At 47.7% G+C, this 24,177-nt stretch overlaps 1 protein-coding gene across 1 annotated transcript in view; it reads right to left on the bottom strand.

Annotated features, from left to right (window-relative positions):
• Positions 1–23,873, bottom strand: part of LOC147622621 (uncharacterized) — a 60,822-nt gene extending 36,949 nt beyond the window's left edge. The window contains exons 1-7 of the mRNA XM_086822164.1: positions 22,902–23,873; positions 21,060–21,137; positions 20,862–20,917; positions 785–904; positions 607–677; positions 414–507; positions 21–245 (exon numbers count right to left, since the gene is read on the bottom strand). Of these exons, the coding sequence (XP_086678290.1) occupies positions 21–245; positions 414–507; positions 607–677; positions 785–904; positions 20,862–20,917; positions 21,060–21,137; positions 22,902–23,165 (908 nt within the window). The 5' untranslated portion in view covers positions 23,166–23,873. The remainder of the gene's footprint in view (positions 1–20; positions 246–413; positions 508–606; positions 678–784; positions 905–20,861; positions 20,918–21,059; positions 21,138–22,901) is intronic.
• Between the last annotated feature and the right edge of the window lie 304 nt (positions 23,874–24,177).

Genomic DNA, 24,177 nt, shown 5'->3' with positions numbered 1-24,177 from the left:
AACCTCCTTAGAGCGCAGACCTGGTAGTAACCAATTGTAAATCGTTTCCGTTGGCTTCACCATCATTTACAGTCGACATATTTCTTGCACAAGCTGTTGATACGGGAACTGATGGAAGAGCTGTAATTCTTATTCTGCGCTCCAAGATGCTCGTCTCTCCATTCTCGTCCCCTACATCTTGTGGCAGCTTTGAGTGAGCCATCTCTTCTTCTGATTTGTTCCTGGGGAAGTATAAAGGAAGCAACCTGCAAACAGAAGAAAAAGAACTCAGCTGCATAAAAGATAAAACACACACACACACATGTATCTGTACATGTACACACACACACACACACGTATGTATACGAATATGTATCTGTACATGTACACACACACATGTATGTATATGGTTAAATCTTTCAGTGCCATGTCACCTTTTGTAAATCTCCGTATCAGATGCTGTAGACGTGCAAAAAACTACAGCAGAGACCCTTCCTTTATGTTTCTCCAAAAATCGGCGTACAGTTCCTGGAATATTTTTCAGTCAAGAAATTCCAATCACATAAATCAGCCCATAAATGCAAGCAAGCAACACAGGCACAGCTGTTTGATTGAAAATACCCTTACTTATGGCAACATGAGCAGCTGGTTCACGAGGATAGCCTTTTGACTCTGTGTAGATACACCCCAGAGCGATGCTGAAGGAAACACAAAGGAGAAACATTTCACTCAAAGGGGGGGAAAACTTTTTAGATTCAATCTCTCTAAAATTCCCTTCAACCAGATAGAACACAAACACTGGTACCTTTGAAGGCCAAGGTCAATCAAAGCCTCAAGACAAGATCGGTAACAATGACTCAAGGCATTTTCTGCGGCTGTATGGTACTTCATGGCATATCTCGGACCCACAGTATGTATGACTTTCCTGTTACAGCAAAAATGTACAGAATGAAGCAAAAGCTTACCAGCTGACAAAACTTCATACATACATAGAAACATGCATGTGCCATTCATCCAAACATACCTACATACATACATTAAAAATAAATCAAACGTATAAAGAAAAAAATATACATACATACGTATAAAAATGCTAACATACAAAGAAACAAACATACATACACACTCAACAAACATACAAATAAACAAACAAGCAAACATACATACATACTGACCTACCTAAATACATGCATGCATACATACATTTTGCAAAGAACCTTGCATAACTGCCAGTAATAAGCAATGTGCAACATTTTGATGCATCAAAATCTTATCAGCTGACGGAATCATACATGCATGCATACATACATACGTACATAAATCATAGTTTCAAGAAACAGAAACGACGACGTCTCTGCAACGAAAACGGCCTGAAACTAGGAAATGGAAACAACTAAGAAACAGTCGTCTTTAACATTATAAAGCAGATGTAAATAGAAATGATGAGAAAAGTTGAAAGAAATAGAGGATAGATCATAATTTGAAAGAGAGAACAAGGAAAATTGAGGAAATATAATGATGGTGTTCAAACTCTTGAGCGCTCTCTCTAAGCTCCCGCTCCCCCTCCCCCCCCCCTCCTTGCTCGATTCCTGCGCCCGCCGCCCCCCTCTCTCTCGCACTTCTCTGCACCTCCCCCTCCCCTCGCAATTTTCTGTGCCCCCGCTGTGTCTCCCTTGCGCCCACCTGTCCAGCCCGCCTCACCCCCCTTCATTTCTACGCCCCTGCCCTGCCTCTTCTCAGCCCCCCCTCGCCAGCCTCTCCCGCTTCCCCCTCCCCTTCACCGCCCTTTTTGCCGCCCTGCCCCCCCTTTTCCCTGTACCTGCCCCACCCCCCCCTTTTCCCTGTGCCTGCCCCGCCCCCCCTTGCCAGCCAACCCCCCCCCTCCCGCGCCAACCTCACCCGCTTCCCCCTCCCCTTCACTGCCCCTTTTGGCGCCCTGCCCCCCTTTTCCTTGTGGTGTCTGCCCCACGCCTCTCCCTGTTTCCTTTTTGCTGCCCCCCATCCCCCTCTCATCTCCCAGCCCCCCCCCCCCCCCCCCCCTCTTTTTCCTTCCCATTTTCCCGCCTCCATGTCTGTTTCTTTCTCTCTTTCCTCTCCCTCTTCCCACAAGTAGAGTTTCAAGATCTTTGCGGCATTCTCATCTCGGCAAGTTTTCGGCATTTTCTGGTCTTCACTCCCAAGAGGACTCCATGGCAGCCGCTCCGTCATCCCCGAGCTAGGCCGCCGTTGTTTGCTTATCCTTTTCCGAAGCGGACCTTCAGATTCTCGCCACGACTATTGCAGCATTAGAGGCCTCCACCCTGGTTTGCAAAATTGTTGGTAGCCGCCCCGAGCACGGACAACTCAGAGATCTTTTACAGGCGAGCCTCATTTATGAGCCTGCAAAGATCACAGACATTCACCCTCTAGGGCATGGCTACTACCAGGTGGAGTTCGACTGGCCAACGGCGTCACACCGAGTCATGACACTAAGACCCCTTGCATTGCATACGGCGCAGGCCTTCTTTGCACAGTGGCAACACGGCTTCAACCTTGCATCTGACCCACTTGCTGGCATGTCGGGCTTCCCAGTGACAGTTTGCTTCCTAGGCCTTAGGAAGGAATGCCTTCCTCTTCTCCTAGTGATTGGTGGTGCCATCGGGAGAATGATGGAATTCCCCCCCCCCCCCCCCCCCCCCCCACTGCTGCCTCAGCCCTTGCGTGGGCAGCTGGGATTCCATCCCTCGACATCTATGTTGCCTCGTCAAATTCAGTGCCACATGTTATATCTATCCCATGCCTCCAGGGAGACCCCATCCTTCAGCGAATGGAGTATTCAGGCCTTCAAGGCCAATGTTTCATTTGCAAGCAGATGGGCCATCTAGCCAGAGCTTGCCCTTAGCGTCAGTCGAGGACACCGCCCCCTCCCAGGAGGACTCCATGGCAGCCGCTCCGTCATCCCCGACCTAGGCCGCCGTTGTTTGCTTATCCTTTTCCGAAGCGGACCTTCAGATTCTCGCCACGACTGTTGCAGCATTAGAGGCCTCCACCCTCGTTTGCAAAATTGTTGGTAGCCACCCCGCGCGCGGACAACTCAGAGATCTTTTACAGGCGAGCCTCATTTGTGAGCCTACAAAGATCACAGACACTCACCCTCTAGGGTATGGCTACTACTAGGTGGAGTTCAACTGGCCAGCGGCGTCACCCCGAGTCATGACGTTGAGCCCCCTTGCATTGCATATGGCGCAGGCCTTCTTTGTGCGGTGGAAGCACGGCTTCAACCCTGCATCTGACCCACTTGTTGGCGTGTCGGGCTTCCTAGTGACAGTTTGCTTCCCAGGTCTTAGGAAGGAATGCCTTCCTCTTCTCCCAGTGATTGGTGGTGCCATCAAGAGAGTGATGGAATCCCCCCCCCCAACTGTTGCCTCGGCCCTTGCGTGGGCAGCTGGGATTCCATCCCTCGGGATCTATGTTGCATCGTCAGATTCACTGCCACATGTTATATCTATCCCATGCAGGGAGATCCCATCCTTCAGCGAGTGGAATATTCAGGCCTTCAAGGCCAATGTTTCATTTGCAAGCAGATGGGCGATCTGGCCAGAGCTTGCCCTCGGCGTCAATCGAGGAGACCCCCCCCCCTCCCCCTTGAATCCCATTCAGATCCTCACCACACGGGGTAGAGAGAGAGGAAGTTTCTCAGGCAGCGGAGCACTAGGTCCCAACCGCGGACGACACAGCTGCCGGAGAGTGCCAAGGACAGTTGGCCCGCGCTCGGCGGGCCATCAACCGACCACCAGGGTTCAGCGCCATCACCGTGCGTGCCAAGCTGGCAAAGCACATGATGATTCAGTTCTGTCAAAGAACCGTAATGAGCATTTATCGCAACATCACCCGTTGGCGATGGGCCCCCTCTAGTCGCTGAGTAAGCCCCTCCAACCCCTCCGTTTTGGCGGCCGATTCCCCGTCAAGATTCCCCCCTGATGCCGGGAGACCCCACTGAGCCCCCGATGTGCCTGTCCCAACACCCTTCCTCCCCGATGGATCCTTCCCAGCCCCGCCCCCCTCCAGGCCTCTCCGCCCCCCTGACCCCCTCCACCTCCTCCCCCATCCCCGCCCCCCTCCTCCATCCTTGCCCCCGTCTTTCGCCCCATCCTCCACATCAGAGCCCGCCCTCCCCCTCCCCCCTTTCTGCCTCTCAGAGCACTCTTGCCGACCCCAACAGCCCCCGACCTAGAGTGGAGGCAGCCGGCAAGTTCCGTCCACCACTTCTCCGAGCCAGTGGAGATGACCACTGCCACCTCCCCGGTTAGGGCTCTCTCGCCAGAGTCCCCAGGTGGGCCCCCTAAGATCTTGAGGCAGCCTGTGGATTATAGTTTCTTCTAATGTCTTCCGGTGGAAGGGACAAATATGTTTGAGGAGACAGTAGCACCTATTCGGGTATGTGTGGTTTTTCACCACTCCAGACCCTTTACGCCAGAGAATGGCGCGATGATCTCCTCTTTCGCTTTGAGTGTAGCCCCGAGGACGAAGTGGGACTCAAAGTCGGTGAGTGCTGCCATCTAGGGTCACGTGGTTGAGCTCTCCCATCATCTGTCTTCCAACGGAAGGGACAGGTATGTTTGAGGAGACAGTAGCACCTATTCGGATATGTGTGGGGTTTTTCACCACTCCAAACCCTCTACGCCAGAGAATGGCGCGATGATCTTCTCTTTCCCTTTGAGTGCAGCCTCGAGGACGGAGTGGGACTCAGAGTCGGTGATTTCCGCCATCCAGGGTCAGGCGGTTGAGCTCTCCCATCATCTTCACGACTTTCGCATCACTGACGTACTCACCCATCTTAGGCCATTGGCTAGGATGGAGCTTGGAGGCTCACGCCACAAAGACCAGGATGGGGAGATGGTGGCCTCCAGCCTGGAGGTGCTGCTTTTTGTGTTCATGCATACCTCTTGCCCCTTCTTACAAGTACCTCCATTGTGATCGATGGGGTCCGGAGTACGCATACTCTCACGCTCGGACAAAGTGGCGTTACATGGAGGACGGGATCCGCACCCACTTGGCGCACCTTCGCCCCAGAACGGATTGTGATTATTCCCCGTCTAAACCCTCGCCCAAGACTCTTCGAGTGGATGGTAGTTCCGCGAGTTCCGCCTCACACAGAGATTGATTCGCGGATAGTCTCCTGGAACATACAAGGTTTAGGGGGGCCTCAGTGCTTTCAGAGACGAGGCATCCTCGGAGAACCATAGTGGGGGGACCTATCGACATTCTTTTCCTCTATGAGCATCACCTCTCTGAGGGGCGCACCCGCCAATGTGGGAAGATTTTACCAAGCACAAGTCCTACTTTCCGGTCTCCATCCTTCAGCCCTTTAGGGACGCAGTGTTACGACCCTGTGTTTTTCTTTGGACCGTATGCAGGTGGGCACGGGGACATTGTGGACAATGTGAATGGCATTGGTTTGGAGTTGATAAGGAAACCCATGTGTGGACAACCCCAAGTGTGAAGCGGACAAAGAGAATTAAAGTTTAAAGGTTTTATAACCTTTGGTACAAAGAGATTTTAATTTATAAGGTTTTATAACCTTTGATGATTTAAAAAGAAGCTAATTTGGAGGATGCTCTTTTTGCTATTGCTATTGCTTTAGTTTTTTTTACGAGAAAAGGGGGGTGGCGGGCCGTTTTTGAGGCGCCTCCCTATTGGTTAAAAGGGGAGAGGAGATCTTGGACTTTCACGCTTATGGAGGGGCTGGCCGCTGTAGAAAGAGACTTCCTTCTTGATAAAAAGCACGGCGGGAAGGGTCCCTTTGCAAGAAGCCGAAGGCAGGGCGGCGCTCTCTCTCTCTCTCTCTGGTGGAAGGCGGGCTGGACTGCATTGGCCTTTTTCTCTCTCTCTCTCTATTTTTCATTTTCTGGTTTTTTATCCAGACATTGTATCACATCCACCATGATGTAACTTTTTGGTCTCATAGGTCATTATGGCCTTTTGAAGACGTTAATATAACATTTCATTTCATTTCATCTCTCTCTCTCTCTCTCTCTCTCTCTCTCTCTCTCTCTCTCTCTCTCTCTCTCTCGTGAAAAGTGGCGCAGAACTGCAGGAGGCGGGTTGGACTGCAGGAGGTGGGCTGCTCAGCAAGGAGCGCAAGGTTGAACTATGCTCTCTCTCTCTCACTTGCGAGAGGCTGAGCTGCAGCGCACACAGTCTCTCCCTCTCTCTCTTGCTTTGGAAGGCTATGGCGGGCTGGGCTGCTGAGGTGCAGAACTGCAGGCAGCTCTGAACAGCGAATAGAACATCTCTCACGCTTTCTATCTCTCGTGGAAGGTGGCAGATTGCAGGAGAAACAGGGGGGGGGGGGGGGGCGCTGCTGGACAGAGACAGCCGACCACTGTATAACCTCTCTCTCTCATCATAAGGGCCTGGCGTGTTTTCTCTTCTGTGTGCCATGGAAGTACGAGAGACTTTGAACAGGAGAACAAGCTATAGATGCACGGGACGATGTTCATGGGAGAGATGGTGTGATTTCTCTTCCTGTTGAACTTATGTGTTCACGGATTTGCTTACAGGTTCTCTATTTTTCTCACTTGGTGCTATGGAAAACAACTTTGTTTTGGCACCATTCTTGGATGGTGTATTCATGAGTTCCATATTGAAACAGGAAAGAGGGTCCATGTGGAAACATGATGATAGTTTCATGGAAAACAGCCCTCATATGTTCTATGGTAAATAGGTATTTTTGTTGGCATTATCATCTCCAGATTGGGCATATATGTGCATATTTCATGCTGTATCTAGCCACAATTATGAGGCCATGCATTCATCTTATTTTAGATATTTTTTTGCTATTTTTGTCTATTTTTTAGACATTATTCTAGTATTTTTTGCATAGTCGGCCAGCCCACTGTTTTTATACTGGCCGACCAGCTCTTGTCCAACCTATAAATAGGTGGCTTGGGTTAGCATCATTAGCACATCATTATTCAGCTATTGCTATTGGTTGTATGCACCTACGGGCAGCCCTCGTGCTCTACTTCAGCAAATAACAAGTTTTCTACTTCAGTTCTTTTGCACGTGTGTTTCTTTGCAAGATCTATTTGCTGTTTTTCTGATTTACAGCCATTCTTTCATGGTAATTGAGCCCAGTGTTACAAAGGGACCTGCGTTTTCTACATCTACTACTGTAGGCAAAGATCCACCGCATCTACATATACAAAGGAGCTGCGTTTTCTGTTGTGGACCTGCATTTTCCATTGAGGAGCTGCGTTTTCCACTGAGGAGCTACGTTTTTTTCTGTTGTGGACCTGCGTTTTCCATTGAGGAGCTGCATTTTCCACCGAGGAGCTGCGTTTTCTGTTGAGGTGCTACGTTTTCAGCCTGAGATCTGCGTTTTCAGATCTCAACCCCGTATTCTGGTGCTACAACAGGGTTTTAACCCAGGGGAGTCATTTCTTACCTCTCCTTTTGGTTTCCCACCCTCCCATCCCTTTCTTCTCCTTCCTTTCTCTTTGCTGCACTCAGCTTTCGAGGAGGAGTTTGCTGATTTTCTGATCAGCTCTGTTGAAGAGGAGGATTCTGCTGCATTATCGGAGATATGGCTTCTGGTCATAGTCATTCTTCTCACTCGGGGATTCTCTTTTCTTCTCCCCGATCCCAAGCCCCAAATTCACAGGGTTCTTCTTCCCAGCTTCCTGTTTCTCTACCTTATTCCCAGATTCCTGTTTCTTTTCCTTCCATATTCCCCGCCACCATCACTTCTCTTGTTACTCCCCTCCCACAAACCCTCATCCCAACCCCTTCCCATGTGCCATCCTATTCACCCCCTCAAGTGAGTGATTCCATGAAGCTGACTGCTACCAACTACCATACCACTCCTCACTTGGTGGATCCCGCGTTTCGTGGAGTTCTCGATGCACGGGCCCGTCTCATAATCATCCATTGTATGACACCATCTATCCAGGCACAATTCATATCTTCCCGGAGTGATGCCAGTCAGATGTGGAATGAGATTCAGAGGAGGTTCGAGAGAGTATCTTCTGTGAAGATTGCTAAGTTGGAGGCGGATCTTGAGAAGATTACCATCAGTGACTCAGATAATATCATTGATAAGATTGGGGAATTCACAAGAATCAAGAGGCAGCTTGAGGAGTATGGAAGCTCGATCAACAACCCAATCCATAAACTGCTTCCTCGGAATCTCATCTTCATCAACTTTTCTCTCCCTCCCATGCCTTAGTTTCTATTGCAGATACTTCGTGGCATTCACGTTTTGGTCATGTGCCTATTGCCGCTCTACAAAAGCTTCATTCCAAGCAACTTGTTAGTGGATTTCCAGAGTTGAGAGCTCTCCCACACATTTGTTCCTCTTGCATGATGGGGAAACATCATAGGGAGTCCTTTCCAGAAGAGGCTAAGAGGCTACACACAGAGCTACTCGGAGACTTGAGTTGATCCATGCAAACTTGGCTGGCCCTATGGAGGTTCAGTCCCTTGGCAGGGCCCCTTATTATATGCTCTTGGTGGATGACTTCACACAGAAGGTATGGGTGTGTTTCTTGGCACGCAAATCTGATGCATTTGCCAATTTCAGGTCTTGGCTTCCAATGGTTGAGAACCAATCTCAAAGCAACGTTTCATTCTTACGAACTGACAATGGTGGTGAGTTTGTACCTTTTGATGAGTTTCTTACTTCTAAAGGCATCCAACGGCAGACGACTGTTCCTTATACTCCTCAGCAAAATGGAGTAGTGGAGCGGAAGAACCGAACAGTGAAGGAGATGGCTCGATCCCTCTTGCATCATGCAAGTCTTCCTCCCTCTTTCTGGGGTGAAGCTGTGGCTACCTCAGTTTATCTCATCAATCGCTCTCTCACAACGGCGGTCGATGGGAAGACACCAGAGGAGGCGTTTTCTGGACATAAGCCCTCCGTCTCTCACTTACGAGTTTTCGGTTGTGTTGCGTTTGTACATGTGCCAGGTCAAAAGAGGACTACACTTTCCCCGAAGTCGAAGAGGATGATCTTTACGGGATATAGTTTGAAGTCGAAAGGATACCGCTTTTGGGATCCTGCGTTGGCGGACATCATCATATCTCGTGATGCTCGCTTTGATGAGACCCTCTTTGGATTTGATTCCTCTTCACCCATGCAGTTTTCTGAGGATATTGATCCATTTCCGCCCGATATCGGTGAATTTTCTTTGCTCCCATCAGGCACTTCATCACCCCCGGTGCCTCCGGTGACTTCGGCAGCGATTTAGCCCGCTGTTGCTACTGTTTCAGCCCCTGTTTCTGCTGTTTCCAGCCCCATACAGAGTGCTGGACCGTCTTCCGGAACTTCTTAGCCAGTCTAGACAGCCTCTACATCATCTCCCACACGCTCGGACGTCCCTTCTTCATCCCCGGCTACCCCGGGTGCGTCCATTACAGCTGCGGATACTTCCTCTTCCACATTTGTGAGGAGGGCTGGTCCACCCCGTTGGGTCCAGCAATTACTTCGAGATTCTGGCCTTTCTGACAGTCAGTTGCATGACCAGGTCTCTACTCCTTCATCCGGTCTGAGGAGATCTTCTCAGGTTCCCACTCTAAAACCGGCCTTCAGAAAACTTGACGGGCGGTGAACACACTTAGTCACACTTTAATCACTTTATGAACTAGAATAATAAAATTGGAAGTAAAAGAAAATATTTAAGTGGAGCTAGAGTGCTCCTGCACAAGAGACCAATTGGCCCCAAAGCGTGGCGCCCCCGCAGGTATTTATTTATAATTCAAAGTCGGCGTAGCCCTTGCACAACTCCCGAGAAGATTCTTCCTTGATCCATGGGGAAGAGATCTCCTTCAAGCTTTCACCCAAGATGATGTTGTTGAATACAAGGGCCTTGGCCTCTATTTATACAAATTTGGGGGATTTCCCCTTAGAAAAATCTACTAGAGAGGCTTTTATTCATAAACCATCGAGTAGCTTTTCTTTTCAAAAAATAAAAAAATTTTGGGCTGCCCGGCGTTTTCTTCTCTTCGCTTTTCCTTGTGCGATTAGTTGCCGCCTGGATGCCCATCGCATTTCCTTGCTTTCCTCTTTTGCTCGTGCGCTTGCCCGATTATGTGGCAGCCAGCTGCCATCGCTTCAGCCAGCCGTCCGCCTTGCGCTTGCTTGGCTGCTGCCTGGTGCTTGGCTGCTGCCCACGCTTGGCTGCTGTTACTGCTGTGCTTGGCTGCTGCTGCTTCCTGGCGCTTGGCTGCTGCCCATGCTTGGCTGCCCACGTGGCAGTACCTACAGCCGCCTCAGCTCCTGAGCAACAGCCAGCCACACGTGCAGTCCAGCCTGTGCAGCCTGTTGTACCTGCACACGTGTCAGCTGCGTCATTTGTGCCATGTGTCAGTTGCTGATTGGGCTGAATCACAAGGTGCCTCAACTACTATTTCCTGCAACAAGGTAAGAGAAAAACCAAAAGCATGCACATGAACACACACACACCAAACATGTATCTGTATCCACACACGTGTACAAACTTACACACATGCATTTACTTGATTAAACATGATTAGTGACTGTTAAACATGCTTAAAACATAATTACAATGCTTAAGATAAAGAGGTAAAATACTCAGTCTTGTAACATACCCCCCTCTTAAAACAAAGCAATCGTCCTCGATTGTTCATTCAAAGGATCTGCCAACTAAAACAGAACCCAAGAGAGCAACGAGAAAACTATGTCTTGCCAACTGAAACAGAACATCCGAATAACATAAATCAAGAGCATCCACCTCGTGAATAGTCATGTCCCCTTGGATGCTTTACCTGCTCCGCTCATGGCCATCCCATAGGACCCACGATCAGCAATACATCATAAACACTGATGCATATCAAACGAAAGTCTAGAATAGGCATCCCCATTCTCTGAAGATATTCGTATATCCATGAATCAAACCATGTGACTAGTACACACATATCGTAGAAATCCCGTAGGCAGTTATACTGTCAGGTCAGTATCTCGGGTGTGCTGATAAGAACACCAAGCAACTTCCATATCTCATCCAAATGAACTCTGTGACAAAGGAGCGGAGTCACCCCCCTCTTGAGTAACAGGCAGTACTCCAGAATCCATAGCTGAACCTGTTGAAGCACTTTGTAAGGTAGGCTCGAGGTAAAGTTGTAGTACCCTCGGTGAATCTGCCAAGTCACCCTCCTCCATCCACTTCGAATCCATAGGTGAATAGTTCACAAACTTCACCAGATATCGACGTGAAACTTTCCCTCTGACTTTTCTTTCTTTATGTGCCAAAATCTGTTCCGGTTGAAGAATCTCATCAAGTTCTTCTACCACTGGTTGTGGCTCATCAACCTGCTCTGTAGGCACCACACCTCTGAAAGGTCTAAGAAGACTCACATGGAATGCATTATGAATCTTCCAAAGATCTGGTAACTGAAGACGATAGGAAACATCACTTATCTTCTCAATCACCTGAAAAGGCCCATAGTACTGCATACTCAATTTAGGATATAAGCTCTGTTTACCCTTCATTTTCTTGAGTCTAGCCTTCTTAAATCTCAAAAGCACCCAATCACCCAAATCAAAAACCAATGATCGACGGTGAAGGTTTGCTACTTTTCTCTGTTTCTCTCGAGTCCTTTGAAGAGCCATTTTGACCTTTTTGTACGCCTCATCCATATTCTCCACGAAACGATCTGCCTCGAAGATCTTATCTTTTGTGTGCAGGATCGGAGGTACTTTCTTCCCGCCTTCTACAATCTCGAAAGGTGCCTTTCCTGTCGAAGTGTGAATGGTGTTGTTGTAAGCAAACTCCACCAAAGGAAGATACTTTTCCCATTGTTCTTTATGATCCAAAACATAACACTTTAGAAGATCCAATACAACTGAGTTGGCAATTTCTGATTGCCCATTTGTTTGTGGATGAAAAGACAATGAGAACTTCAACGAAGTCTTCATGTTCTCGAACAATGCTCTCCAAAATAAACTCGTCATTCGAGGATCTCGGTCACTGACAATAGATGTGGGCATCCCATGGTATTTGAAGATATTTGTCAAAAATATCCTCACCATTTGCTCTGCATTAATCTTCTTCGTAACTAGAATGAAATGAGCCTGCTTACTGAAACGATCTATGATAGTCCAGATGCCATCATTCCCACTCTTTGTTCTAGAAAGATCAAAGATAAAATCCATAGCAATACTATCCCACGGTCTATCTGGAAGATAGATGCCATCATTCCCACTCTTTGTTCTAGAAAGATCAAAGATAAAATCCATAGCAATACTGTCCCACGGTCTATCTGGAATAGGCAAAGAATAAAGTAACCCAGGTGTCTTTCGTCGGTCATACTTCACCTTCTGACAAATGATACAATCATGAACAAAAGCATCAGCATCCCTGCGCATAGTAGGCCAATAAAAGAATGCCACCAAAGCCTTCACTGTAGCCTCAATACCACGATGGCCTGCATAAGGCGGAGCATGGTATTCTGTCAAAACCTTCTGCCTCAGTTGAGATGTGACACACAATTTGTCATGCATCATCAAGAATCCTTCCTTGAGAGAATAATGATCAACTCGCTCTCCTTCGATCAAACGATCAAAAATCCGCTCAAAATCTGAGTCATTAGCATACTGTTCTCGCATATCATCAAGTTCATGATGGAAGATAATGGAGACGGCGGCCACATGTGGTTTCCTAGACAGGGCATCCGCTACCACATTCTTTTTGCCATCTACATGAACAATCTGAAAGTGAAACATGGACAAAAAGTTTGCCCATCTCATATGCTTCTCTAAGAGCTTCGTTTGGGTAAGGAAATATCGAAGAGTCTGATGATCACTCTGAACAATGAAATTTGCCCCAAGAAGGTAATGCTTCCAAGTAGAAAGAGCATGAATAATTGCAAGAAGCTCCTTCTCATACACTTGTAGATTCCTTTCTGTTGGTGACACAGTTCTACTCTCATAAGCAATAACATGTCCCTCCTACATAAGAACAGCTCCAATGCTATTCTCGCATGCATCACACTGTACCACAAAAGGTTTATGAAGATCCAGTAAAACCAAAACTGGACCAGAGGTTAGTTTTTCCTTAAGCTTGTTGAAAACTTCCACTTCCTTTACTGTCCATCGGAATTTTACATCCTTCTTGGTCAGGTGATGTAAAGGTGAAGCAATTTCTACAAAGAATCGGATAAACCTCCTGTAATATGAACAAAGTCCTAAGAAACTTCTCACATCATGAATATTCTGTAAATCCGGCCAATTCTTTACTGCTTCAACTTTTGCTGGATCCATCCTGACGCCATCCTTAGACACTATGTGCCCAAGAAAGTGAATCTCCTGCATGAAGAATTCACTCTTCTTTCCGTTGACAACCAACCTATGTTTTTTGAGTTCCTCAAAGACTTTGGTCAAATGCTCCCGATGCTCCTTCGCTGAGTGAGAAAACACAATCATATCATCAAAGAAAGTGCCCACAAAAGAACGGTGGGGTCGAAAAATCCGATCGATCATCCTGTTAAAAGTCGCTGGAGCATTCGTAAGACCAAAAGGCATGACCAAAAACTCATAAAGTCCAAAAGTTGTCCTGAAAGCTGTCTTGTGCACATCTTCTAGCCTGATGCGAATTTGATGATATCCACTCTTCAGATCAATGCGAATTTGATGATATCCACTCTTCAGATCAATGCTACTGAAGTAAGCTGATCCTGTAATCGATCCAAAATATCATCGATTCAAGGTATAGGGAATCTGTTCTTGATGGTAATCTTGTTCAGTGCCCTGTAGTCAATGCACATCCGCCAAGAACCATCTTTCTTTTGTACCAAAAGCACTGGTGAACAATAGGGTGAAGAGCTCAGCCGAATCAACCCTTTGTCCAACAGATCACGCACTTGGCTCATAATCTCTTCTTGTTGGGCTACACTCACCCTATAGGGTGGCTTATTCGGTGGTGAACTTCCAGGAATCAAATCAATCCTATGATCCTCAGGCCTGGCAGGTGGCAATTCCCCTAGCAAAGCCTCTGAAAAACAATCTTGAAAACCTTTGAGAAAATCCAGTCTTTCCTTATCCAACTCAGATAAGTTAGAATCCATAGTATCCTAGTTCTCTTTAACAAACAATAAGTAAACAGAAAGATGTTTCTTTATTAGACGAGAAATGGCCGAGGCCGATACAACAGGAATAGATTCCCCTTTAAGCTTTACATCAAGAGTGTGTTCCTTATTCCTATTAGTGAGAGAGATTTTCCTGTTGAAAGTATCTACCACCACTTTAACCTTATGGCACCAAGGCATACCCAACAAAACATCACAACCCTCTAATGGCATAATAAAGAAGTTATCCTCTCTGTCCGTGTAAGTCTGCACACTGAGACGCAGTTTCCCAATGATCGGTGTAACCTCAATCGAATGTCCAGGACAAGCCAAAGTAGCCTCATGTTACACACCCATCTCCTCTGGTTTAATGCCCAACTTTGCTGCAAGCTCGGGGGTGATAAAGTTTGCACGAGCCCCAGGATCGAAGAGGATCAAAACCTCCTGATCTCGAAGTCTTCCCCATGCTCTGCATAACTCTGAAGATGCATCCCCTTGCTTCATCCCTATCAAGTCAGGTACTAGTCCGGCAGACAGTTTCTGTTTCTTTGCTTTAGGCTCTTCCTGTGAATCATCTGCGTTTTTAGGTGCTCTCTTCGGACACCTATAATACCGATGCCCTGCTTCTCCACAGGAGAAACATTTGTTGCCAGCTATAAGCTCTTTTCTTTCTTCATCTATCCTTTGAGGTAAAGGCTGAAATTTTCTCTTCTTGGATTGCCCCTTCTCTCGTGGTTCAGTGTTTTTGGTCTCTTTTGATTCCTTTGATGCTTTCTTGGAGAAGAGACGTTGATCCTTGAATCCAGACATTTGACCAGTAAGCATGGCATATCTAGTCTGAGAATTTTCTATCATCTGAGTCATATTAATGACCTTTGTTTTGATGCAATAATCTCGAAGCTCCTTGGGTAACCCACAGCAGTAAGTCTCTATCTGCTCAACCAGTGACACAGGCCTAAAGGATGTGACCGGTAGCAGAGCATCCCAGAATTTCTTGTTATATTCTTCCAGATTGTTGCAATCTCTGGAATCTAATCGATGCCAAGCTGTCATAACATCCACCTCAAAAGTCAGTGTCAACCATAAGGAAGAGAACATTTGCTTGAATTCCACCCAAGTGCTAGGTGCTATTCCTTGATGAAGAAGTGTCGACCACCATTGAAGAGCATTACCCTTTAGGAAAGAAGCTGCCTTTTGTACCTTAGATGTCTCAATGAAGTTACCACCAAAAAATGCCGCATCAAACTATTGAATGAAGGTGAGGGCCTTCAAACGATCCTTTGCACCACTAAAAGTATCAAACTTTCCTACAGCACCACCCTCTTTATAATCTTTTGGCTTCTCGCCTTGAACAAGATTATTATAGGGATGTGGTTTGAGAAAAGAATTGCCCACAGCATTAGATCCCATGCCCATCATACCACTTCCCATACCAGGCATACCAAAAGCACTTCCACCACCGCCACCATAAGTTCCATACATACCTCCTAGCATACCTCCATATATACCTCCATGCATACCTGGTTGCATGCCATAGCTCCTAGTCATACCCATGTTGGGTACACCCGTTCATGGAATGAAAAACAGAGCCTCCGCCAAAGTAACCAAGATGAGAAGTATTGAAAGGGTTCCCATGGATAGGTGGGGGAAAAGAAGAAGAAGAATCAGGGTATGGCTGAAAATTTGGGTGGATGGGAGTCGAATGTTGAGGTTTAGCTTTCTTCTCAGACCCTTGCCTCCGTGGTTTGGAATCAACTTTGAAGTTTCGGGGAAAACGTGAGTCCTTCGCGAGTTCCATTAATTCCTCCATCAAACTCTGCATCTTTGCTTCATAGGTGGCATCATCATCTTCAAGCTCTGGCATATCGGAAGGTATTTCTTGCTCGCTTTCCTCGTCTTCATCAAAGTAGTAGTCGTCCTCTTCCGAAGATAAATCCTTCATCTCCGCACTAGTTCCAGCCATAAGATTAAATGTGTCGACCAAAGCTCGCCCTCTTGAAAAAGTTGACGATGTATCCCGGCAATGAACCTTGAAACCGGCCTTCAGAAAACTTGACGGGCGGTGAACACACTTAATCACACTTTAATCACTTTATGAACTGGAATAATAAATTTGGAAGTAAAAGAAAATATTTAAGTGGAGCTAGAGTGCTCCTGCACAAGAGACCAATTGGTCCCAAAGCGTGGCGCCCCCGCAGGTATTTATTTATTATTCAAAGTCGGCGTAGCCTTGCACAACTCCCGAGAAGATTCTTCCTTGATCCACGGGGAAGAGATCTCCTTCAAGCTTTCACCCAAGATGATGTTGTTGAATACAAGGACCTTGGCCTCTATTTATACAATGTGTGCGAGTGTTTGTATCACCGCCCGTCAAGTTTCTGAAGGCCGGTTTCAAATTCTGTCAGTGAGCAGCTTTTGCCGACAGTGACAAGCCTAGGAGTTATAGCCCCGGGGCGAGCACAGTGGGTTACCATTTTGATTGGAGAGGATAGCGTTGGCTTCCTCAATGTTTATGCCCCAAACTCCGCTGCAGGTACTTTTGGAGCACAATCCGGCAGACCCTTCCCCATGCTGACTTTTGGTGCATGGATGGTGACTTCAACATGATAGAGGCAGCAGAAGACAGACTTGGAGGAGACACGGCCGCAATCTCAAGAGCAGAGTACTCTGCCTAGGAGGAGATGATACCGGTACTTAGGGGACAGGACCCTTGGCATCTTCCAAAGTTTGGACATAGCCCTAGGAGCCTTAGCTTCTCGCGATCAGATAGGAGAAGCACCAGCCCCAACCTCTCTAGACTTGACAGGTTTTACGTTGATGAGTGGGCTTGGAGCCGTGGGGCCATGATTGGTATCTTGGCAGGCACTACTTTTTCAGATCATGCCCCAGTTATTATGTCCCTAGAGGACCCCTAGAGGCATGACAAGCATGCGAGCTCTAGGATTCCGGACAGCCCCATTCAAGACCCCAAGATCTGCAGATTAACAGGATAGAGCAGATTTGGGCGGGACTGGACTTTACCACAAGCTCTGCTGCGTGCACATTGGATGCTGGCCTAAGGGAGATCAATGGTTTTTTGCAAGAGGCATCCTAGAGCAGATTGGAGGGATTTTGGGAGCAAGAGTGGAGTCTGAGGAGGGGTCTGGCCTCGTTACAACAGCTTCAGGAGCGTTCCCCAAGAAGCCCATGGATTGAGAGTCACTTTGCTGCCGCCCGCACGGAGATTAGATCCATTGAGGAGCAAAGGGTGGAGGACACCACGCCAGAGCTTCATTCTGGACTCAGGCTGGTGACAGAATCACAGGGGATTTCTTTGATTAGCCGGCCCCCACAGGAGGAGAGATGGTATTCGTAGGCTACGTGGCCAAGATGGAGCTATTGTTTCTGATTCCCCCCATGTGAGAGCCATCGCCACTGATTTCTTCAAATCTCTTCTCATACGTGCCCCATTATCCCCACAGGTGATGGACGCGCGCAAGAGGGTCTGGCGGCACACAAGAGAGGTGGCTCCCCCCTCTCTTCGGTCCTCCTTATTGACTTCATTCACTGTGGAGGAGTTGGCAGAGGCAGTGACGGCACTACCCAAGGGCAAATGCCTGGGGGCGGACAAGCTTCCAGTCTCTTTCTTTCTTTGTCACTGGGACCTCTTGAAAGGCGACCTTCGAGCTGCCTTCAATGAGATTATGATAGCAAGTGCAATGCCAGAGAGGCTCTCAGAGGGTTTGATACACTCGATTCCTAAGGAGGGTGGTGACAGATTGGAGATCCGACAATGGAGACCCATCACTCTTCTAGGGACCGCCTATAAGATCCTGGCCAAGGCCATAAGCAGGAGACTTCACCCCTTGATTCATGACACTCAGACCGGCTTTGTTCAAGATCGAAGTATTCTGAACAACATTTTCACCTTCTCGGAGGCGACAACTTCGGTCAAGATGCGGCAACAAGACCTCATAGTGCTACCCCTAGACTTTGAGACAGCTTATGATCGGGTAGATTGGAGCTTTCTGGAGGGCATGAGCCGGATGGGATTCCCCGTGGAGTGGATTCGTGGAGTGTCAGGACTTTACTCAGCCTCGCACAACCAGGTTCTCATTCAGGGAGCCCATGGCGACAGATTTCCCCTTTCCCGTTCGGTACAGCAGGGCTGTCCTTTGGCACCTTACCTCTTCTTATTCGTCGTCGAGGCCATGAGTAGTTTTCTATCAACCCAGGAGACCGGATTTCAGGGATTGCGTCTCCCCCTCTGCATGCAAGAGGAGCTGCTTGACTCAGTTTACAAATGACACAGCAGCTTTCCTTTCCGGTGATGTGGGGAATCTCCAAAGATTCGCAGAGGCGATCAAGGTTTTTTGCAACGCATCAGGCTGGCACAAGTCATGTGGTTATTGGTTAGGCTTTGCACCCACCTCAACTTGACACCCTGTTCAGGCTTTCCAGTGGATCCCAAGGGGCACTCCAGTTTGCTATCTTGGTTGCTAGGTTGGCATTGACATCTCTCCTAAGCAGCACCCCGCTCCTCTTCTTCTGAGTATTCGGAAAAAACTTTTATACTGGAGTTCTGCGAGGCTCTCCCTAGGAGGCAGAGTGGTGGTGGCAAATTAGGTTCTTCTTGCCACCATGTGATACATCACTTCGTGAAGGGCCTTCTCTCGGGCATGTATTGGCCGAGTACAGTGGTTGATCAGGAACTTCTTATGGGCCGACAGCAATGGGAGGCCAAACAGGGCCAAGGTGGCATGGAGAGTGATCATTCAGCCACGTGTAGAGGGGGGCTAGGCCTCACTGACCCCGCTATTCAGAATCGTGCCTTGCTGGGCAAGCTGATCATTAGAGGACTTCTTTCGAGTGGTGAGCCCTGGAAGGATTTCCTCTTGGCCCGGATTTCAGCCCGCACCCTGAGTCTAGGGGACCCTTGGTCGCAAAGTACCAAATAGATTTTCACAAAGATGCGGGCCCACGGTTTTCGCCCACCTTTTGAGGACAAATTTGCAGGTAGCTTACTTCAAGCTTGGGATCGCCTCAGGCCAGCCCTTAGGCAGATAGCTCCGGCAGCCTCAGAGGAGCAGCTTCGGCAACCTTTGGTCTGGAACCCCCTAATCCGTTTACCCAGTGGTCACATGTTGGGAGCCCGACCTCATGTATCATGGGGCGCCTTGAGCATAGGACCAGCCAAGTCCCTTGGAGATTGGATCGCACACAGGCAGTTACTCTCGGAGGTGCAAGAGAGAGGCCCGGCAGGAGTCCGAGGTAGAGACAACTTAGCATCAGCATCGACTCAGCTATCCCTCAAGAGAGTGGCTGACCCCTATCCCAAACCCAACTCCCCTAGTGTGGCTAGGTGTGTTTACCAAACATGATATTCTCGTGGTGGTCCACGGAGCAGATGAGGGCAGTGGTCTGCTCACTTTTTCTATTGGATCCCATGGCAGACTAGAGAGATCGGAGCTTCCCTTAGAGGATTTCAATGGGCTGCACCTTGCAAAGGGTGAGGGTGATTGGTTTTTGGGTATGGGAGTGGCACATAGACCCACCACCAACCAAGGTGGCCAGGGAGAGACTCTAGCGGCTATGGATATGGGAGTGCCGACCTCTCACGCGCCTACAGTGGGACCTGGGAGAGTGGACTTGGCATGACCCCACAGATCAGGAGGAGACTCTGGATGCCCCCTTCTTTGCATATACAGTGCGGCTAGGCCGCAGGATCCAAATGCCAAAGATTGATGGCACCCCGGCAACACAGCAACACATTGGCAATCACAGGGCCTCTCACAACATTTTCTTTTAGATTTCTAGAAGAGGCTTTGGGACAATTTTAGGCCTAGAAAGATCACCCTCTTTCTTTGGCTGATGGCACACAGGAGCTTGTCGATCACTACTTGACTGGCAGTTGGAGGTTGGCCAGCAGCTTGCCCACGGTGCAGCCACCCTCAGGAGTCTCAGCAACATTGTCTTTGGGATTGCCCAAAGGCTCAGCAGATTTGGCAACGGATTCTCCGCATCCTCACTATGGACAGGGCCTCGACCCGGATCATTACATGGGACACTGTCGCTTGGGCCACAAAGGCTAGAGTGGTCAGGGCTTATAAGGAGGATGGGGGAGGGCTAGCCCTTTAGGTCTCTCACCATCGTATTTCGGCATTACCAATCACAGCCCCACCTACTGACCATTGGCGACCAGGCTCATGCCAAAGATGGGAGATTTGCAGTAGCATCGCACATTTGGCGCGCTAGATGTAGCGAGGCCATCGAGGGTACCCGCACTCCGCCTGTTGAGTCCATCAGGAGCATTTGGCTCGACATCATTCACACCCTCCGCGGTCAGTGGGGGGTAGTTACAGGGAGGTTCTGACCGCATGCGGAAGTGGCGGGAAGCTTTCTTGAGGCTCCGGAGGCCTGGCCCATTTCTCACAGATAGAGGTGGTGACCCCACTGGTTCCTCCCCCCACCCCCCTCCCCCTGTATGAGATAGCCTTTTCCTCACAGAGCGGCCAGCCGGAGGAGAAGTCTCTTCCCCTTATGATCATTGGATTGCCGCCCTTATACGAGGTGAGTTTGTATCTAGCCCTTCATGGTTGTATCTAGCCCTTTGTGGCAATCTTTCATTAGCTAATAAAAGGATCTTTTTCCCAAAAAAAACTTTGAGGAAATATGTGGAATAAATTTTAAATACAATTAGGAAACAAGAAACGAAAATGGCACGTCCGGAGAAACAAATTCTGGCTAGGAGATGGCTGTTTCCTATTACTATGACATAAATACATGCATTCTGCAAAGTACCTTGCATGCCAACAAACAAGCAATGTGTGACTTCTTACCTTGCGGGCAAGTCATAAGCATTTGTTACTTTGGCCATACCAGTTCTGCAACCACCCTGTTATTAAAAGATGAGACAAGCATTATAACTCTTTGAATTTATCATGTCTGTAAGTTCTTTGATAGATGTCTACAAAGTTTCAATTTATTATGCACAAACTTAAAGATGTATAATTCCAACACGGCAACATGCAACTAACCAGTGTTGCACACTCCTCGGCAAGCCCAGGTCCTGCAGCAGCATGTAAGCCTGGACTACTGTGCATCTCATCGAGATTCTGTTTACCAAAAACATGAAACACCATTTAAGATTTGATTATGACAAAAACCCAACCAGCCCAATAAGCCACTTCACTGAGTAGATCGCCTGCCACTGAAAGCCACATTGACCATTGTCTAATAAAAGTCCAAATCCCTCGTCCCCCTCCTTTGGGCTCCTTACATTGGCAAGACCTCATCAAATGTTTCACTACAAGCTGCAGCTATCTTTCCATCACCTGTAGAGCAAGGTTGAAGAAGAGCAGTACAGTCCATCCTATCCATTAAGCACTCATGGATTCTTTGGTAACAAAATTCTCAAGCAAGAGTTCCGCGAAAAAACGCAGAAGAGGGAGTAAAATGCAGAGGTGGGCAGCAGGGACCTAGTGCTCTGATACCATGATAAAGTTGCACAATGCGGAAGAAAAACATAGGAGAGAGGGAGCGAGGCACAGAGAGAGAGAGAGAGAGAGAGAGAGAGAGAGACATCAAACAATGAACGTCTTATTATGTAGCATGAGGCTTTACAATGGAAATACCAGCCAGTAGATGATGTAGAACAAGTGCCTGTGAATGAATGAACTGAGCTACAAATGATGAACGGAAGAGCCCTTTATATAGTGAGAAGTAAACCTGGCCGACTGCCCTCAAGGAGCTCGCCAACAGCAGCAAAAATACATATGGCTTAGACAAACATGAGAAAATACATGTGTCCAGATAAAAGGTCCAGATCCCAAAACACTGAGATGCACAAATTCTAACTTAGTAATATGGAGTTAGTCATAGGGTTAGTCTTCCGCTATGTTTTCTTCACTAGCCATTAGCGTCAATACTTAATGTTCCTTGATAGACACCACCATACCCTTGATCATCTTCATCAACACACCACCTGAGACTGCAGCTTGCTGTATTAATTGCTTTGGCCCAAAAGGAAGATTGAAGTCCTCTTTCATTAAGCAAACTCCTCGTTATATCGTTGATTGCTCAATTCTTGCACTCTGGGTATGAAGTGTTGTCTATTGCCATATAAACCACACCCCTTACAATGATGAATGAGTTCCTCTGAGGTGAATTCTCCTCCTCTCCCTATCCTGAACATATCTGAGTGCTTGTTTCATAATGAACATAACTGAACAGTGCTTGTTTCATAATGAACATAACTGAACAGTGCTTGTTTCATAATGAACCATTCCTAGCACTCTTTGAACTTTCCAAATGCCTGTGACTTTTTGAGGAAGTATACACCAATCTTCTTACTGTACACGTCAGCCAACCATAGGAAGTAGTTTGACACTCAGAACACTTGAGTCTCCATTTTTTCACACAAATCTGCATGAACAAACTGCGAAGGAGCTGAGGTCGTGAATTTTTCTTTTGGTGGAAAAGCGTGTTTCTCATCTAGATTTCCGCCTCCATATTCTGTTCCTGTCTCTCCAGCTGCTACTCCCTTCATTACATGGCCCAACATGCATAAGTGCTTACTACCATCCATGCTCTATCTTGTTGATATTGCCAACTTTCATAGGTTAGAAACAACTTTACTTCCACTTAAACTAGCTATGAAAATTCTAGGTGAAAAAAAAAATTTTAAACAACCCTTGGATGTTTCCAGCGAGCTATTATTCAGTGAATGTTTCTAAAGACTGTAACAATCAAAACCTACACTGATGGATGCTGCTATGATAATTCAAATGCATCATCACAAATCCAATTGAAAAAAGCAACTATGGCAGTTGCCAACTCACAGTTGGGAAGCAAGAACAACAGAGTGGGAATATCAGTACCTCGTTGGAGGAATTGACAACAGCATCGACATCGAGGTTCCAAGGGTGACCGCGCCAGAGGTAAAGCTTGGAGTTGATGGCATGGTCAAGGGGGAACCTAGAACTAGAGACTTCAATAAGCCCATTGGAACTGGAAGAAAGAGGATCACCTACCAGAGAGGAGAGCTCATCAGGGGCATGGTAATCTGCATCACTCCAGCGGGGTACCTGGTCCAGCTTTACCACATAGTCAACTACAGCACCCGCAGCACCTCTGGAATCCATTGCCGCCCACCAAGCTCTCTCATCACTGTGGGGTCTCCTGCATGCAACCCGAACTTTGCAGAGGGATCCTTGATCTGCTCACAGAAATCGAGCTATTTCAACGCAAGTTTCTGATGTGGGCGCTGCTGACCTCTTTTCTGATTGTGTGTGTGTGTGTGGGCGCGGGGGGGGGGGGGGGGGGCGCCTTTTCTGATGTGGGCGCTGCAGATTCGCCAAAATCTAATCTGGGCGCTGCTGATTCGCCCAACTACTGATGTGGGCGCTGCTGATTGGCCCAACTACTGATGCGAGCGCTGCTGATTTGCCGTATTTCTAACGGGTGATTCGTGCAATCTCTGATGTGGGCGCTGCTGACTCGGCCAGGACAACAACCGGCGATTGCAGCTTTCTGTGGCGTCCAGTGAGCTAGAAGAAGAACCCTCTTCCGCAAAGGCTCTCTGAGATTCCACTAGCATGCATGTAAATGTTGCTGTATGGCTTTACTCTTCCTCCGCGAAAACCTCATCGTTTTACTTTCCGGTAAGCTCCGCCATGGAGTGTCGGACTAGTACTACTGCGGCAGAATCTCCAGTTCATAACTTCAATTTATATATGGATACGGGGATATACCGACGGCACGATGAGGCCATCCAGCATTTTGGGTTCCAAACTTCAAAGGTTGCAAAGAGAAGCCTCATCATGACCCATCTAGGGTGTAAAGGCTGAAATGTTTCCAAAGGGTACAACCAAAAGCCTCATCAAATTGCTAAAACATCAAAGTGAAGCCCATATGGCACCAAAATATTTTTGGCATTTCCATTAACTATATTCTATGAGATTTTCAAGAACATAGAGCATCAAGTTGCTGGAGATATAAGAGCAAGTGGGGATGTCCATTTTTCCAAGCAAAAACCTCCGATCGTCCGAGCTTGGGGGGAAAAAAATGCATGCAAAAGCCACACATGGAAAAATAATAGTCCAATTTATTGTAGTTTCTTGGAGAAACACCCCTACAAGAAATCTTAAATAAAAA

Source organism: Cibotium barometz, chromosome 28, assembly GCF_041138505.1.
Source record: "Cibotium barometz isolate CiBa-2024 chromosome 28, ASM4113850v1, whole genome shotgun sequence".
NCBI classification, from domain to species: Eukaryota; Viridiplantae; Streptophyta; class Polypodiopsida; order Cyatheales; family Cibotiaceae; genus Cibotium; species Cibotium barometz.
Note: the sequence above shows the minus strand (reverse complement) of the source record. Positions and strands in the feature narration are given on the sequence as shown.